At 43.0% G+C, this 17791-nt stretch overlaps 1 protein-coding gene across 1 annotated transcript; it reads left to right on the forward strand.

The window, feature by feature from the left end:
- The first annotated feature begins 8014 nt into the window (after positions 1 to 8014).
- On the forward strand, positions 8015 to 13894 carry LOC123084404 (wall-associated receptor kinase 1). The gene is made up of 3 exons (XM_044506025.1): positions 8015 to 9053; positions 9127 to 9291; positions 12888 to 13894. The coding sequence occupies exons 1-3, from the start codon at positions 8015 to 8017 to the stop codon at positions 13892 to 13894; spliced, it is 2211 nt and encodes a 736-aa protein (XP_044361960.1).
- The last annotated feature ends 3897 nt before the right edge of the window (positions 13895 to 17791 follow it).

Below are 17791 nucleotides of genomic sequence, written 5' to 3' on the forward strand. Positions count from 1 at the left end.
TTCAGATTACAAAAACCTATATCTACCATCCATTTTGCACTTGTATCACCATCTCTTCGCCGAACTAGTGCACCTATACAATTTACTATTGTATTGGGTGTGTTGGGGACACAAGAGACTCTTTGTTATTTGGTTGCAGGGTTGCTTGAGAGAGACCATCTTCATCCTACTCCTCCCACGGATTGATATCCACTTGAGGGAAATTTGCTACTGTCCTACAAACCTGTGCACTTGCAGGCACAACAACGTCTACAAGAAGAAGGTTGTGTAGTAGACATCAAGCTCTTTTCTGACGCTGTTGCCGGGGAGGCTAGGTAAGTGAGAAGTTGGAGAAGAAGTGGTCGATGAAACTGAATTTTTCGTAAGTGCCAATATAGGAGGGGCCTTTAGTACCGGTTGGAGCCACCAACCGGTACTAAAGGCCAATTTTGGTCAGGCCAAACGGCGGGAAACAGCCGCCTTTAGTACCGGTTCATTACCCCAACCGGTACCAAAGGCCAACCCATTAGTACCGGTTGGAGCCACCAACCGGTACTAATGGTTGTGCGCTGCCACCCGCGGTGCACTATGTTTAGTCCCACCTCGCCGAGCGAAGGGCAGCCGCACTGGTTTATAAACCCAGTCGCGGCTGCTCCTTCGAACTCCTCTATATAGCAGGCTTCTGGGCCTAACTAGGGTGCGCTGCCCTGTGAGCCTACCGGTCCTTCTGGGCCTGAATTTGCACACCCTAGGTCTGGCAGGCCACTGGGTAGCGCCCCAACTATTTTTTATATAGTTTTTTTCTTTTCTGCATTATTTATTTTCCTTTATTTATTTTTGACTAATATTTGTATATAGTTTTTTCTTTTTTGCTTTTATTTTTTCTTCTATTTATTTCTGAGTAGTTTTTTTGCTGTATTTAGTTTCTTTGCGAATATTTTTGCTTTAGTTGCTTCGAATGCTGCATAATGCTTCATTTTGGAGTGATTTTCAATTTCACGGTCATTTAGCTCTCTAAACAAATTGGTAAATGACTGAAAAACAGCAAATGATGTTAGAACGTGTTGGAAATTGATGGCGTCGCTTCGAAAGTTGCATAATGCCGGCTCAAAAAAAGTCTGGAGTTCAAATAAGTTAAAAAAAATGAAGTGCCCGTATAATAGATGAGTTCTCGTCTGAAACCCTGATACTCCGAAAGTGATTGTCCAGTTTGTACACGAAGTGCGTTCAGTTTTGAAGTGACACTCTCTACTCTTTCGCACATGCTATGCTGGGTGAAATGATGATACCATGCCAAGTATAAACATTTTCAGAGTTCATTTTGTTGTGATTTACTGTTTCATGGTCATTTAGCTCTGATCTAAACAAATCGGTGACTGAAAAACAGCAAATGATGTCAGAACGTGTTGGAAATTGATGACGTCGCTTCGAATGCTGCATAATGCCGGCTCAAAAAAAGTCTGGAGTTCAAATAAGTTTTAAAAAATGAAGTGCCCGTGTAACAGATGAGTTCTCGTCCGAAACCCTGATACTCCGAAAGAGATTGTCCAGTTTGTACACGAAGTGCGTCCAGTTTTTGCCGTGACCCTCTCCACTCTTTCGCACATGCTATGCGGGTGAAATGATGATACCTTCATCATTTTCAGAGTTCGTTTTGTAGTGATTTTCAATTTCACGGTCATTTAGCTCTCTAAACAAATTGGTAAATGACTGAAAAACAGCAAATGATGTCAGAACGTGTTGGAAATTGATGACGTCGCTTCGAATGCTGCATAATGCCGGCTCAAAAAAAGTCTGGAGTTCAAATAAGTTTAAAAAAAGGAAGTGCTCGTGTAACAGATGAGTTCTCGTCCGAAACCCTGATACTCCGAAAGAGATTGTCCAGTCTGTACACGAAGTGCGTCTAGTTTTTGCCGTGACCATCTCTATTCTTTCGCACATGCTATGCGGGTGAAATGATGATACCTTCAACATTTTCAGAGTTCGTTTTGTAGTGATTTTCAATTTCACGGTCATTTAGCTCTCTAAACAAATTGGTAAATGACTGAAAAACAGCAAATGATGTCAGAACGTGTTGGAAATTGATGACGTCGCTTCGAATGCTGCATAATGCCGGCTCAAAAAAAGTCTGGCGTTCAAATAAGTTTCAAAAAAAGGAAGTGCTCGTGTAACAGATGAGTTCTCGTCCGAAACCCTGATACTCCGAAAGAGATTGTCCAGTTTGTACACGAAGTGCATCCAGTTTTTGCCGTGACCATCTCTATTCTTCCGCACATGCTATGCGGGTGAAATGATGATACTTTCAACATTTTCAGAGTTCGTTTTGTAGTGATTTTCAATTTCACGGTCATTTAGCTCTGATCTAAACAAATCGGTGACTGAAAAACAGCAAATGATGTCAGAACGTGTTGGAAATTGATGACGTCGCTTTGAATGCTGCATAATGCCGTCTCGAAAAAAGTTTGTAGTTGAAATAAGTTAAAAAAATGAAGTGCCCGTATAACAGATGAGTTCTCGTCCGAAACTCTGATACTCCGAAAGAGATTGTCCAGTTTGTACACGAAGTGCGTTCAGTTTTGAAGTGACACTCTCTACTCTTTTGCACATGCTATGCGGGTGAAATGATGATACCATGCCAAGTATCAACATTTTCATAGTTCATTTTGTTGTGATTTACTGTTTCACGGTCATTTAGCTCTGATCTAAACAAATCGGTGACTGAAAAACCGCAAATGATGTCAGAACGTGTTGGAAATTGATGACGTCGATTCGAATGTTGCATAATGCCGGCTCAAAAAAAGTCTGGAGTTCAAATAAGTTAAAAAATGAAGTGCCCATGTAACATATGAGTTCTCGTCTGAAACCCTGATACTTCGAAAGAGATTGTCCATTTTGTACATGAAGTGCGTCCAGTTTTGAAGTGACACTCTCTACTCTTTCGCACAACCTCTTTACTACCGGTTCGTCCCACGAACCGGTACTAAAGGTTCTCAATGAACCGGTACTAAAGATCTCCTCCCGCCTAACCATTTGAACCGGCACTAATGGACACATTAGTGCCGGCTCAAATGCAAACCGGGACTAATCTGTCTCACATTTGACCCTTTTTCAACTAGTGATGGTCATTTTCATGAGAAAACCTTCACACATATGAGCTATCATGTACATGATTACATATGAGCTATCTGTTTTTGAATTTTTTTTTAAAAATCAAATAAAACCACCAAAGCTTTATTTCAAATTGAATAAGAAGGATCTGAAGTTAGTCTTCTATTTTTAATAGGTTTTATATTAAAGCATATGTTTTCAAAAGAAAATGTAAACATATGGAGATTAATTCAAAAAATAGTGAGACTTCGAATCTACACTATGGAAAGTGAATATGTGTTAATAAAAAAAAATTGGCACATTTAGTGTAGGTCCAAAAAATCTTGATTACAAATGGGTGGTTTACCCTAGCCTGGGAGCTCATTTGGAGCACATTTCTCAAATTCAAATTTATTTGACCTCCTCTAAATCACTTCAAATTTTGCACACATGATCTCCTACACAAACATAGATAGTTTGCCAATGTTTTACTTTTTTTGCATTTTCTTGAATTTATACTGTCCAGGTTTGCCAAGGTTTACATGATCTCATTTGGCATGCATTTGATTTCCTACACAACATGTGTGATCATTGCAGCACCTAAAATTATAGTTCACAACATCTAAACATAACTAACCATAGATTCAGGATAGACAAATATACCACAGGCAAATTTAAGGACAGACAAATATAGATAGCAACCAGATTACTAGCACCAACATAGCCAACCATAACCAAATTCATGAAAACTAAATTCAGTTCAACAAAACATAACCAACGAGATTCAGTTCAACAAAGCAAAAGTAACCCACCAACTAAACTTAAAGATTCAGTTCACAGCATCACATCATCGATCACATCACACTGGAGTCAGGGCCTTCGCGAGGGTGGCATGCTGCCCCCTGATCATGTAGTCCTCCCCGCGAATCGCTACATCCTCCGCATGAGACAGAAGGTGATCGAAGTGGCCATCCCTTGGATTTGGCTTGGTGGTACAGTAGGGGCAGTTCAACTTCTTGGTCTTGCGGTTGTAGAAGGAAGCAACTCCCTTGGCCTTGATCTTCACCACCTCCTTTGCTGTGAAGGATGCGACGTTGCCTTTGTACACTTCTTCTCCAGAATCATACTGCACACATGAATGAGTTACATTAATACATTATAGATCCATGGATACACTATGTCAAAGGAACTATATGAACAATCTAAACTTCAAGTAGGCTTACCTCATATTCTTCATCATCACTTTCCTCTGGATCATACGGGTCGTACTGGCCAGCTTCCTCTTTCTACCCCCCAACCATCATCCTCCTGAACATACAATTACATCCATCACTAGTAAATACGGAAGCCAATTGAAAATTTAGATATGCACACATGACACATTTATCGTAGGGCTAATATACTCCCAATATACTATGATCATTGTTTTGCATTTTCCATTGCCATGCACACAAATTGAAGAACAGAGCTAATATAACTACATATTGTGGACAAATTTATATACTAATGAATCAAGGGTTACTTTTGGTTATGACATTCAAATTTATATTGTGATTCATACGGTAGGATTGTGATTTTCTAAACATAACTAACTTCTTAATCAATGGATTCCATTTGGGCATATGACATTCAAAACCATAATCTGAGTAGCATTCAAAAACAAATCTAATAGGGACCCAATCTAAGGCAACGAATCTGAGTAGCATTAAAAAACCAATCTGTGAGCCCTAAAAACAAATCTAATAAGCATGCATCTGTACACAACATCTAGCATTTTTGCAACAAATTTATCCAAATCTAAAAACAAATCTAAAAAACCCAATAATTGCAGCACCTAAAATCATAATTCACAACAGCTAGCATTTTTGCAACGAATTTATCCAACAAACCGTAGTCCAAAAATCCCCACCCCCACCCCCCAACCCATACACAAACCCCAGCTCATCCATCAAACCAACTACTCTAACCATCTGAACTACCGTATGAATCACAATCTAACCAATGCAACTAGGGAGCAACTAACTCTACAAGCTAAGCAAGTGCAAATACCTGCTGCTTGACGGCAGGCGGCGCATTGGGGGTATCGGGATGGACTGCGCCGCTCGACGCCGTCACCTTCTACAGCGATGAGGCAGATCCTGCCAGACCTGCAGCGGTTGTGAGTTTCCCCGCACCGCCGTGGACGCCGCCGACATCCGCGATCACCGCGCCCTGACCCTCCAGCTCCATCACATCTCCGGCCGCTGCACCGGTGTCGCCACGAGCGTCGGCCATCTGAAAGATGGAGGCGATGAAGGTGAGGAAGAGGATGCGGTGGGGGAGAGCGAGACGATGCGGTGGAGGCAGTGGAGGAGAGCGAGACGACGCCGGTATGGGAGAGGAAGACGATACTGCAGGGAGGGGATTTGGGGGAAAATGGTAGGGGCGATGGAGGTGGTTGCCCCTCTTTATATGATGGGACGTTGCGGGCATGTCCATGGACACGTGCTACCCCACGACCGCGCACGACCGCGGTCTTGCATGCGCCCACGTATACGCGGCCCCACTCGTCAGAGTTAACGGTCAAAGGCATTGACCCGACGGCAACGTCCGTCATAACCTGTTCTGAGGGTTTCGGGCAAGGGAATGGGGAAAAGTGAGCAAAAGTTAACAAAATGGGGTTGAATGAGTAGAGCTAAGGAACCAGGGTCACAGAAAAAAAAAACCCTAAATAAAAATAAAACACAATCCATCGTCAACTGCACCCACCGAACTAAATATTCCATCAGTTCCAAAATATAAGGGTTATTAGTTTTTTTGAGAAGTTAAACTTCTTTAACTTTAACCAAGTTCACAGAAAAATTATTAAATTCTTTAACTTTGACCAAGTTCACAACAAAAAATATCGATATCCACGATATTAAACAAAATAAGTATGGTAACTCATTTCATGATGAATCTAATCATACGGATTTGATATTATGGATTTCATATATTTCTCTATAAATTTGATCAAACTTAACAGGTTTGACTTTTCAAAAAAGTAATACACATGATTTATATTTCTCTATAAATTTGATCAAACTTAACAGGTTTAACCTATTTTAAAACAGAGTGATCCATTTTCTTAAAGAAACCCAACAACACCAACGGTGCAGCAAAGTGCGTCCAACTCTTCTAGTTATCATGATGTTATAGCTATAGCTTGCTGGCAATGGCGATAATTGAGCTGCAAATAATAAAACTACGAAAAAACTAACGCCCACATGTGTGGGCGTTTGTAAATCGTCCACACGCCTCCATCACCACTCATTTTGCCATGTATAAATAGATGACATCAGCAGAAATCTCTTTGGTTTTTGGCTTAAAAATGTTTTATCTCTTAAATAAAAAAGCAAACTAAAAATCCATTTTCACCATTAAATCCGTCTCGACGAGATCTTCAAAACTAGACCCCATGTTGTTATGTTTCGACGATTTTTTTTTTGCCCAGAAGTTGCCATGATGTTTACACTATCGTTGCCATAGTGCTTAAACTAAAGTTGCCATGTGGCAATTTTAGTTTGTAGATCATGGCAATTTTAGTTTTTTGATGATGGCAATTCCAGTACTTTGACCATGAAAATAATTTTTTTTTATTGAACCATGGCAATTTTAAGTGCATGTATCATGGCAATTTTAGTTTATGGTGCATGGCAAGTCCAGTTTCTTAATTCTCCATTTTATAATATGTTAAAATTTACTTTTAAATGTAAAAGAAAATAGTTGAAACATATCATGGCAAATTCAGTGTAAATATCATGGCAATTCATGTGCAATAGATATGGCAACTTTTGACCAAAAAAAATTCGCCAAAATATATTGATATGACATCTAGTTTTGAAGATCTCGTCGCGAGGGATTTAATGGTGAAAATGGATTTTCAATCGGATTTTTAATTTAAGAGATAAAACATTTTAAAAACTGAAAATCCAAAAAGATTCTCGGATGCATGCATGCGGTGACGTGGCAATCTATTTACATTAGAGATGTGTGGTGCATCTTCTTTTCTGCCACACGTGTGACAGTTATCGACGTCCTAAAACTAATGCATATTATGAAATAATTAACGCCCGTGGGACATCTTTTGGTACTGCTTGTTGAGATGTCGTCCAGCGACCCGCTTGACATTTGTTAGTAAGATGCTTATAAGCTTTTCTAGGTGAAAAGATGTGCTTAGATGTGATATGCAAGCGGACATGTCTGCAACGTCCATGCGAAGCAAAAATTAAGCTAATCACTACTACTTTAATAACCGTGCTAATGCAAAATTGATGGATGTGGCGGACGCTTACAGCCCTTGCAGGCGCGTCCGCCTACATGCCTAACTGCTAACGTTTAAGGGCAACTCTATCCTAACCATAGTTTTAAATAGCCGTACTAAAAGATCACATACTAAGGGCTAGTTTACTATTCGTATAGATATAACAGGATAATACACACCTACGTGTGTACCGAGTACATAAAATGAAAGATGGATTAACAAAAAGTGCCATGCATTTTGATAATTAGAGTTCGGAGACGAAATGTGATTTCCAGCCTTTTGTAGTTATACATTTCTAATCCAAGTTGGGCGTAGTTGACTCTGTTTAATTATGTATGAGGCCAACAAGATAGAAAGTCGCCGAGTCTCCTGTGTAACACAAACTACAGCTGGGCAACAAGATATAAAATACCCACCCAGCGAGAGGTTAGCTAGTCTTTCGTAGTTCCCTAGTCACAAAGATTCTATAGGCAAGTTGACATTGCGGACATATATTTATTGGCTGTTGGATGATACAAATCTAATCCATTTGAACTAGCTAGTATGATGGAGTGTATCAAGAAGCTAAACTTCAATCCGGATAAGCTACGCTAGACACCCACAAAGCTGTAGGTCTATATATTAGAAGGGTCTGTGTGCAACCCAATCAACCAACCATAGAACACCATGACCACACCAAGCTCGCACTTCCATTCCACGCTGCTGCTGCCAGTACTCCTGCTCCAGATATCTGTTGTGGATGATCACATGATCCTGGGTGCCTCTGCCGAACAGCAACAGCCGCCGATGATCGCACATCGGGGTTGTCGCGACAAGTGCGGCAACATCAGCATCCCCTTTCCTTTCGGAATCGGGCCCGGCTGCTTCCGCAAGGGCTTCGAGGTACACTGCAAGGACTCCGCTCGTCCTCCTCGCGCCTTTCTCGCAAGTGCTTTCCTTGGAAAAGACCAGTGGGAGGGCTCCACCACCGAGCTCCACCTCCATCGCGACCCGCTCACTCTTAACAGGTCGTTGCCGCCGATGCTGCCGCTCGAGCTCGTAAGCATATCAGTTGCCACGAGCGAGGCGCGGGCATACAGCGGGATCTCATACCTGTGCACCACAGACAAGACCAGCGGGTTGTTCAAGTTCTACACGATGCCTCTCTCCTTCACACCGTTTGGCGTGTCGGCGACGCGTAATGCTCTCGTCGGTGTCGGCTGGAGAGCCGAACCATATCTGGCCATCCATGATTCGAAGAATGCGGCCTACGACCACTTCTTCTGCCGTTCAGACATCCTGGAGGTGGATTTCCTTGGGCACGTGAGAAATGGGTCGTGCACAGGGCAGGGCTGCTGTGAGACACCATTTCCCCCGGCATACAGATCCGTCCAATTTGCCCAAATGAAGATCTTGGTCGAAAACAACAGCATGTGGAGTATCATGCCATGCTCATACGGCATGTTGGTGGAGAAGTCATGGTACAACTTCTCGACGCCAGACATGTACGGCGACAGGGTGCTTGCCAAAAGATTCCCCCGGGGCGTCCCCTTTGTGCTCGATTTCGCAATCGGGAAAGCTTCGTGTCCGGCGGAAGGCCAGCAGCCGCCTTCGGACTATGCATGTGTCAGCGGCAACAGCTCTTGCGCCAATGCAACCATTGGCTATGTGTGCAGGTGCTGGAAGAATTACGAGGGCAACCCTTACATGAACAACGGATGCCAAGGTACATTTTTAAACCCTAACAGCTCGATTTTTCTTTTAGACCTTTTAAGTTTTAACACTTCTTCATTCTGCAGACATCGATGAATGCAAGCTTCCCGAGTTGTATCCCTGCTCGAGTGACGGGATCTGCAAAAACATGCCAGGAGGCTACAATTGTCCGTGCAGATTTGGAATGAAAGGCGACGGCAAAGCAGGAACGTGCACAAGCATATTCCCCCTAGCAGCAAGGGTGGCCGTTGGTAAGTATACTAAGCTACCGCACCTAGTAAATTACAGACATCACTTTTTGTTCTGAGCCTCGATGCCCTGAAGGGCTTATGAACATGTGTGCTCACGGGGTGAGGTCAGTCACAGTAGAATCATATCAAAAACGTTGAGCTAGGAACATACATGGTGAATCTTTCCACGATTTATTTGGTTTTGATGCTTGACTTTGTTTGGCATTGTTGAATAACTACTAATATATGGTTGTCAACTTCTGCTTCGCTACAACCCTCGTAAAAGTTTGCACAAATTTTAAAGTTGCCTAAAAATCCTATCACTATATTACCATGCAGATCAAACGTATTGAATATAATTGATTTTTTTTTGGAAAAGGGGATGTACCCCAGCCTCTGCATCAGAACGATGCATACGGCTCATATTATTAAAAGGATAATCCAGTAACAAAGTCTCGAAAGGTCGTAGTACAAACATCAACAAAAGCGCAAAAGAGGAAAGACCCAAAGCCACAACCGGCTGGCAAAACAATAGGAGCACTACATGCCTATCCTATTACATGACCGCCATCCAAACCGGTTGAAAATATCCCGAGCTACCATCTCCCATCGGGTAGACGCAGTAACCAAACGCTCCCTGGCCTCCGTCGGAGTGAGTAGCGACCACATACGGATGAACGCCGTGGCTCTGAAGATAACCTGCAAAAAGTGAATGGTTGTTGATCTGTTAAAGACTAAATCATTTCTGCAGTTCCATATTACCCACAATAAAGCACAAACGCCAACCCAAATGTGTCTTGCAATGTCAGAATCCACCCCATCAAGCCATGTTCCAAATAACATGCTGATGGAGGTGGGCTGATTAATATTAAACGCAATATGAACCGACCGCCACAGAATCTTAGCCAACGGACAGTCGAGAAAGAGGTGTTTGATATTCTCGTTATGATCACAAAAGCTACATCTAGACGAGCCCACCCAATTTCGTTTTGCAAGGTTATCCTTAGTCAAAATGACTTGTTTATGCACAAACCACATAAACATTTTGATACGTAAGGGTACCTTAACTTTCCAAACATGTAACGAGGTAGGGATGACGCTAGAGTTAATGACAGCCAGATACATTGATTTGACCGAGAACACACTGTTCTTAGTAAGTTTCCAATGCAGCTGATCTGGCTGCTGAGACAGCCGGACTTCCATTAAACGTGTAACGAGATGGAGCCAGGCCTCCCAACGATTTCCAACAAGCGTCCGTCTAAAACTAATATTGAGGGGAACGGAATGTAAAACATTAGCAACATAGGCTTCTCTACGTCGGGCAATGTTGTACAAAGAAGGATATTGAAGTGCAAGGGGGGTCTCCCCAAGCCACGTATCCTTCCAAAACCTCGTAGTGGCACCATTCCCAACAATAAATTTAGTCTTGTTGAAAAAGAATTGTTTAACTCTCATCAAACCCTTCCAAAAGGGAGAGTCGGAAGGCCTCACATTCACCTGGGCCAAAGTTTTAGCATAAAGATACTTATTGCGCAAAATCTGTGCCCAAGTGGCCTCCGACTCAGATGACAGCTTAAATAGCCACTTGCTAAGGAGACATATGTTTTTGACTTCCAGATTTTCAATACCTAGACCACCTTGGTCCTTAGGCCTACAAATAATATCCCACTTAGCAAGCCTGTACTTACGTTTAAGCTCATCATTTTGCCAAAAGAATCATGATCGGTAGAAATCTAGCCTTTTCCTGACGCCCACCGGAACCAAGAAAAAGGATAAGAGAAACATAGGCATACTAGTAAGGACAGAATTAATCAGAATCAATCGTCCTCCGTATGACATGAGCTTTCCTTTCCAACAGCTCAGTTTCTTTTCGAACCGATCCTCAATGCATTTCCACTCAATATTAGACAGCTTACGATGATGAATGGGTATACCTAGGTACGTAAACGGTAATGAGCCCAATTCACATCCGAACAATTGTTGATACGACTCCCGGTCCTCATTGGCTCTTCCAAAGCAAAACAATTCGCTCTTGTGGAAGTTGATTTTGAGCCCAGACAATTGTTCAAATAAGCATAACAGCAGCTTCATGTTTCTTGCTTTCGCCAAATCGTGCTCCATAAAGATGATAGTATCATCAGCATACTGAAGAATGGAGATCCCGCCGTCAACTAGATGTGGAACCAGGCCACCTACCTGCCCTGCATCCTTTGCCCGACCTATTAAAATAGTCAGCATATCAGCCACTATGTTAAACAGGATTGGTGACATAGGATCTCCTTGCCGTAGCCCCTTGTGTGTCTAGAAATAGTGACCCACGTCATCATTCACCTTAATCCCGACACTCCCTTTTTGCGTAAAGGAATCAACCTGGTTTCTCCAGGCCGGATCAAAACTTTTCATACGCAAAGCTTGTTGAAGGAAAGGCCATTTGACTTTATCATATGCTTTTTCAAAATCCACTTTAAAAACTACGCCATCAAGTTTTTTGGAGTGGATTTCATGGAGCGTTTCGTGCAAGACAACAACCCCTTCGAGGATGTTTCTATCCGGCATGAAAGCAGTCTGGGACGGCTGAACTACTGAGTGTGCAATCTGCGTAAGTCTATTTGTCCCAACCTTGGTGAAGATTTTGAAACTCACATTAAGCAGACATATAGGTCTGAACTGCTCAATGCGAACTGCCTCTGTCTTCTTAGGAAGAAGAGTTATCGTCCCAAAATTCAGCTTAAACAATTGAAGCTGCCCCTCAAAAAACTCCTGAAACATGGGCATCAAATCATCCTTGATAAAATGCCAACACTTCTTGTAGAACTCCGCCGGAAACCCATCGGTTGCAATAGACTATATTACCTTTTTTGATTGAACAAGATAACTTCTAATCTCTACCTTTAATCTCCGTCGAAATCTGTGAACTTTTCTAGGTGTGTACCGAAGCAAAGTTCACAGTTGTCTGCATTGGATAACTTCTCCATTTACAAAAAATGGTGTTTGGTTATAGGTGATCCAGTACTCCTATTCAAATAATAGCCGGTCCACGGTCCAAATAACCAAGCAATATTTGGTCTCTCTCGAATAATTCACTTTCCATTATGGCTTCAAATATAAACTTGTTTCAGAAATATCTTCCATATTGCCAATCTAAATCATCAACACAGAAACATACGCCATAAAATTTGCTTGTAGATTTCTTGACAGATACGAACAAGCATAAACCATTGTTTGGGAGGAATTCTTTCAGTAACTAGCAATGCAGTTTACATATGACGAAAAAATTTCATTGCACATACAAACATCTGTAATTTTATATGCTTCAGAAGGAATTCCTTCAGTATCTGTTTGGGTGTAATGCTTAAACCCTTTAAGTAATAAAGCACCCTTTATCGAAAATATGTTTCATGTTTTCACTTTCATTTTCACACTATTTTCGGAGTTAAACTTCAACCACCTACAATCTTAACATCGAATTTTTCTGGTACTTTTACTCTTATTTGAATATAAATTCTTTAGATTATCCAAAGTGGTATTTCCATTTCTATACTTTCTTTTGCTAGCGCTTATTCACTTCATTTTCTGTGATATACAATAAGTTTTACTTACCCATGTATGTGCAATAGGTGGTATTCTTCTCATGGCAGTTCTATCATTCATTATTGTTCTTCGCAAAGAGAAAATGAAAATGAGGGAATTTTACAAGAAGAATGGTGGGCCTACATTAGAGAAGGCACATATCATAAAGCTTTTCAAAAAGGAGGAGCTTAAACCAATTTTAAAGAGCAACAATTTAATAGGAAAAGGTGCCTTCGGTGAAGTTTACAAGGGTCTTCTTGACAATAAACCGGTTGCAGTAAAGAAGCCAATTAATGGTAGTGTGATGGAGAATGAACAGTTTGCAAATGAAGTCATCATTCAATCCCAAGTCATCCACAAGAACATTGTTAGGCTGATAGGTTGTTGCCTAGAAGTTGATACCCCCATGTTGGTATACGAGTTTATCTCCAAAGGTAGCCTTCATGACATTCTTCACAATAGTTATATCAAGGTCGATCTCAGCTTGGATGCGCGTTTAAGTATTGCTGCACAGTCAGCGGATGGTCTAGCCTATATGCATTCAAAGGCCAATATTAAAATTCTACATGGTGATGTTAAACCAGCAAATATACTATTGGATGATAACTTTCTACCGAAGATTTCAGATTTCGGTATATCCAGGTTGATTGTGAGGGACAAGCAGCACACAGGATCAGTCATCGGAGACATGAATTATATGGACCCAATATATCTGCAAGAAGGCCTACTCACCGAAAAAAGTGATGTCTATAGTTTTGGAGTTGTCATCTTAGAGCTTATAACCAGGAAGAAAGCCACACATTCTGACAATAGTAGCTTGGTAAAGAATTTTCTTGAAGCTCGTAAGAAAGGAAAGAAAGCAACTGAGTTTTTTGACAAGGAAATTGCATTAACAAAAGATTTGGAGCTTCTTGATAGTCTAGCAGATATGGCCATGGATTGCCTTAGCCTTGATGTGGATCGAAGACCAATGATGACGGAGGTAGCTGAGCGGCTCCTCATACTGAGTAGATCTCGGAAGTGTAGATCGTTTTCGAGTTTAAAACATGAGTAGCAGAGTTCTCCTTTTGTTCCGAGAGAATTTTTAATGTTTTAGTGCCTGATGAGTACCAGTGTGCATATGGTGATAAACGTATGTGTAACCGTTGATTACTCGCATTTTCGTTAATATAATCCATTGTTCTTGAACGAAATAACCAGTATTTCAGCTGAAATACATGCATATGTTGATAAATACATATAGTCGAATTTCTTAACATTTCCTTGTGCATAATTTTGACGAGGAACCTTGTTTCCTTGGGCTGATCTTGGAGCACAGTCATGGTCATCTTGGTCTAATGTATAGTCAGCATCAGCCTATTCTTCCAGGCTAGGCTATCCCTAGGCTTGTACAACAATCTGTACCTAGCATAATTCTTTTACACTAGAGAACAACTCCAAAGGTTGATAATGGTGGGCTTTGATCTGCAGTGCCGGTTCTGGCAAAGCACAAACAGAGTTTGTTTGCAGGGTGCAACAATCTGAAAGGGATGCCGTTAAGCACAACAACCTCCACAGAGGTCGGATTTTCTCGGATACGTTGACGAACTCCATTTATGTAGAAGGCCTACTTTGAGGCCAATTCAACCATAGATCGGCAAATCATGAAGATGGTCTGTAACGAACTTGTTCAGTCGATCAGTCCTCACAAAAAGAAGTTGCCAAATGCAGAGCTCTCTGTTTTTCCAACAAGGTCATGCAGCGGCATCAAGCAATCAACCAAGCCTGCAAAAGTACTAGGCCTCTTACTTGTCGCCTGAATATTTAGTGATAGACTGCCGCCTTTTGAGCCGCAGGGTTGCTTTGCCTCTTCTGATGGTCTGGCCGGGCTCCTACGGCCATATATTTGTCAACACCCTATATTCTAGAAGTCCAAAATTCTATACTTTCAGAACTTTCAGAACAATGTTGGCCGGGCATCAACATTGTCAACTGGATGCCCGCAAAAAAAAAACATTGTCAACTGCAGACGGGTTTTTTTTTTGCGGGGAAAAGGAATTCATTAATTAAGTGGCAGCCATGTCTGCATTACATAGGTCCGGAACCTCGTCCGGCCCAGAATGAAGCCACACCGCAGTGCGCTTCTTTATTCGACCAAAGTTCGCTAAAAAATGACTAACCACGTTTTGTTCACGCCTCACAAGCTTAACTAAGAATTCGCCATGTTCCTGAAGACGCGAAGTAATCTCGTGGATCAACATCATATGCTCCGATCGGTCGCTAGTATCTCCTTCAATTAGTTTTACCACTTCTGCACAGTCCGCTTGAATCACAAAAGGCAGCTCAGACCACTGGATAGCCAGGGAGATGTCTTCTGAACATGCAGCAAGTTCAGCTTCTAGTGGTGATGCACACTGCCTTAACTCACGGCAAGACGAAAAAATAATATCTCCATGTTCATCCCGGAGGACCATGCCAGCTCCTGCAGTTCCGTCCTTGGCAGAAAAGGACCCGTCGATGTTGAGCGCAGCCCAGCCGGCTGGCGGTGCCTCCCATCCAAGTGCTGATGGCTTCTCACGCTCTACATGTGATAACAATTTCCTGCTATACAAAGGTGCAGCCACCACTTTTCCTTTGATGTGATCTCCATGAGGGTACGCCTGGATGGCTAGCAATGAGTTGATATAGCTAGATAGGAATCTGGTCGAGGCTTCGACCGGCGGTGGTCGTTTGTCGTGGACGATCTCATTCCTCACATGCCAGCAACGCCAAATCGTCATGAGCGTATACATCCGCTCCTCTGGTGACAAGTCCGCGAGCACATGAAAAAGCCACTCTGGCCCAGTGTGCATGACTTGACGGATGTCCGGAATATTCCATTGCCGCGCCATAGCTTGCCACAAGGTGATCGCATGACGACATCTGCAGAGAGCATGAAAAGTGTCTTCCGGTTCGGTAGCACAAACAGGACACAAGTTAGATACTTCAAGGCTACGAGCATGTTTATTAGTCCATGTGGCCAGACAGTTCGTCGCCACCCGCCAAGCAAACACACGCACCTTAGAAGGAGCAGGGCACCTCCATAAAAAAGCCCAGACGGCTCGTCGCCCGTCCGGTGCCCTGCTCGCGGCGACTGAAGATGGATGGAGACGTTCATCAAGTGCAAGCCGGTACGCACTTCGAACCGTGAAGATACCATTACGCTCTGGTTCCCAAGCAAGGACATCCTCTTCGAGCCGTGGAGAAGTCCGAATTTTAACAATCTGCTCGACATCTACCGGATTGAAATATTGTTGTAAAAGGTCCATACGCCATGCACCACGTTCATCCAGCAGCTCGGAAACTCTTCTCAGACGGCATCGCCCCTGCACGGTGATAGGCTTGCCAGAGCCACCGTTCGGGATCCAACGATCTCTCCATATACGAATGGATTGCCCATTGCCTACCCGCCATAAAATACCATGCTTCAGAAGCTCCAGCCCATGCGCCACTGCTTGCCAAGTTGGTGAAGAGTTGGACGGGAAAACAATGTCCACAAGGAGACCAGATGGAAAATATTTAGCTTTCATCACTTGTGCGCACAGACTGTCCGGGTTAGAGAGGATTCGCCAAGCTTGGCGTGCCAGCAAAGCTTGGTTGAACAAGCGGAACTCACGGAACCCCATGCCTCCATGTGACTTCGGTCAGATCAGCTTCTCCCATGCACGCCAATGCGTTTTCCGCCGCCCTTTTTCAGCACCCCACCAGAAGTTATGCACCATGCGGGTGAGATCATCACAAGTTGACGCAGGCAACCTGAAGACGCTCATTAGATATGTAGGTAGTGCTTGGGCAATGGACTTTATTAGCACCTCTCTCCCGCTTTGTGCCATCGAGTCACACCACATGATGAACCTCTTTGTAAACTTTTCCTGGATGTTCTGGAAACGACCCTTACTCATACGCCCATTAGGAGTGGGAAGTCCGAGATATTTCTCTTCGAAGCTAATATTCTGCACTTCCAGTACACGAACCACATTATCCTTGTCACCTTGACTGCAATGTTCACCAAAAAGGATGGAGCATTTTTGAGGATTAATTAATTGTCTGGTAGCATTAGCATAAACATCCAGTACTCCCTTGATGCGCTGCGCCTCACCTTCTGTTGCACGGAAGAACAAAAGTGTATCATTGGCAAACAATAGGTGTGAAATCCCGGGTGCCCTAGGACACACTTTCAATGGTGAAATATGTGTCTCTTGCGCCGCCTCCTTCAGCAAGGCCGCTAGTCCGTCCGCAACAAAGAGAAAGAGGAATGGTGAAAGTGGATCTCCCTGCCGTAACCCTCGCGACCAACAAGGTACATCTGCAATTTCAGCAGGCTAGGGTAACCACTTGGAAGCATATCACAAGTACAGAAGATGTTGTACCTACATCAAATTCTTGATGCTTGGCATGCAGATAACCTACAGATGAAATGAGCACGTCCAGACAGACACGTATCGCTTGGAAAGCAAGCGGAGGCCTGTAGTTGACCTGAAGCATACACACAGAACGTGAATCGACAAACAAACACACAAACAAATCGGCAGAAAAACAGTAACCAGCTAACTAGCTGGAAAAGCCAAGCTCGCTCTTTCAGGGACACGCACACAGTGCAGGCTGGCTCACGATGATGGATCCAGCCTGCAGGGCATTCTTAAAAACAGGTTCTCCCGGATCCCACAACGGTAACAGTTAAGTATCATGATGTACTTGGCGCCTAAACAGAGTTGCACGCTCTACGGCGCATGTCGAATCAGATGAGCCGGAACTGGACGCTGGCGAACTCCCTGCCCTCGCCGCCGTTGTTGCATGGTGGATTAGGGATTGCTGAGGCTAGGGGCTGTTTTGGTTTACGCCTGTGGCAGCCCTGCCAATCGTGGGCTAGCCAAATAGTTGGCGCAGGATCTGGGCGCCTCAGATTTGCCAACGATTTGGTGTCAAATCAACT

Source organism: Triticum aestivum, chromosome 4A, assembly GCF_018294505.1.
Source record: "Triticum aestivum cultivar Chinese Spring chromosome 4A, IWGSC CS RefSeq v2.1, whole genome shotgun sequence".
Classification (NCBI taxonomy): domain Eukaryota; kingdom Viridiplantae; phylum Streptophyta; class Magnoliopsida; order Poales; family Poaceae; genus Triticum; species Triticum aestivum.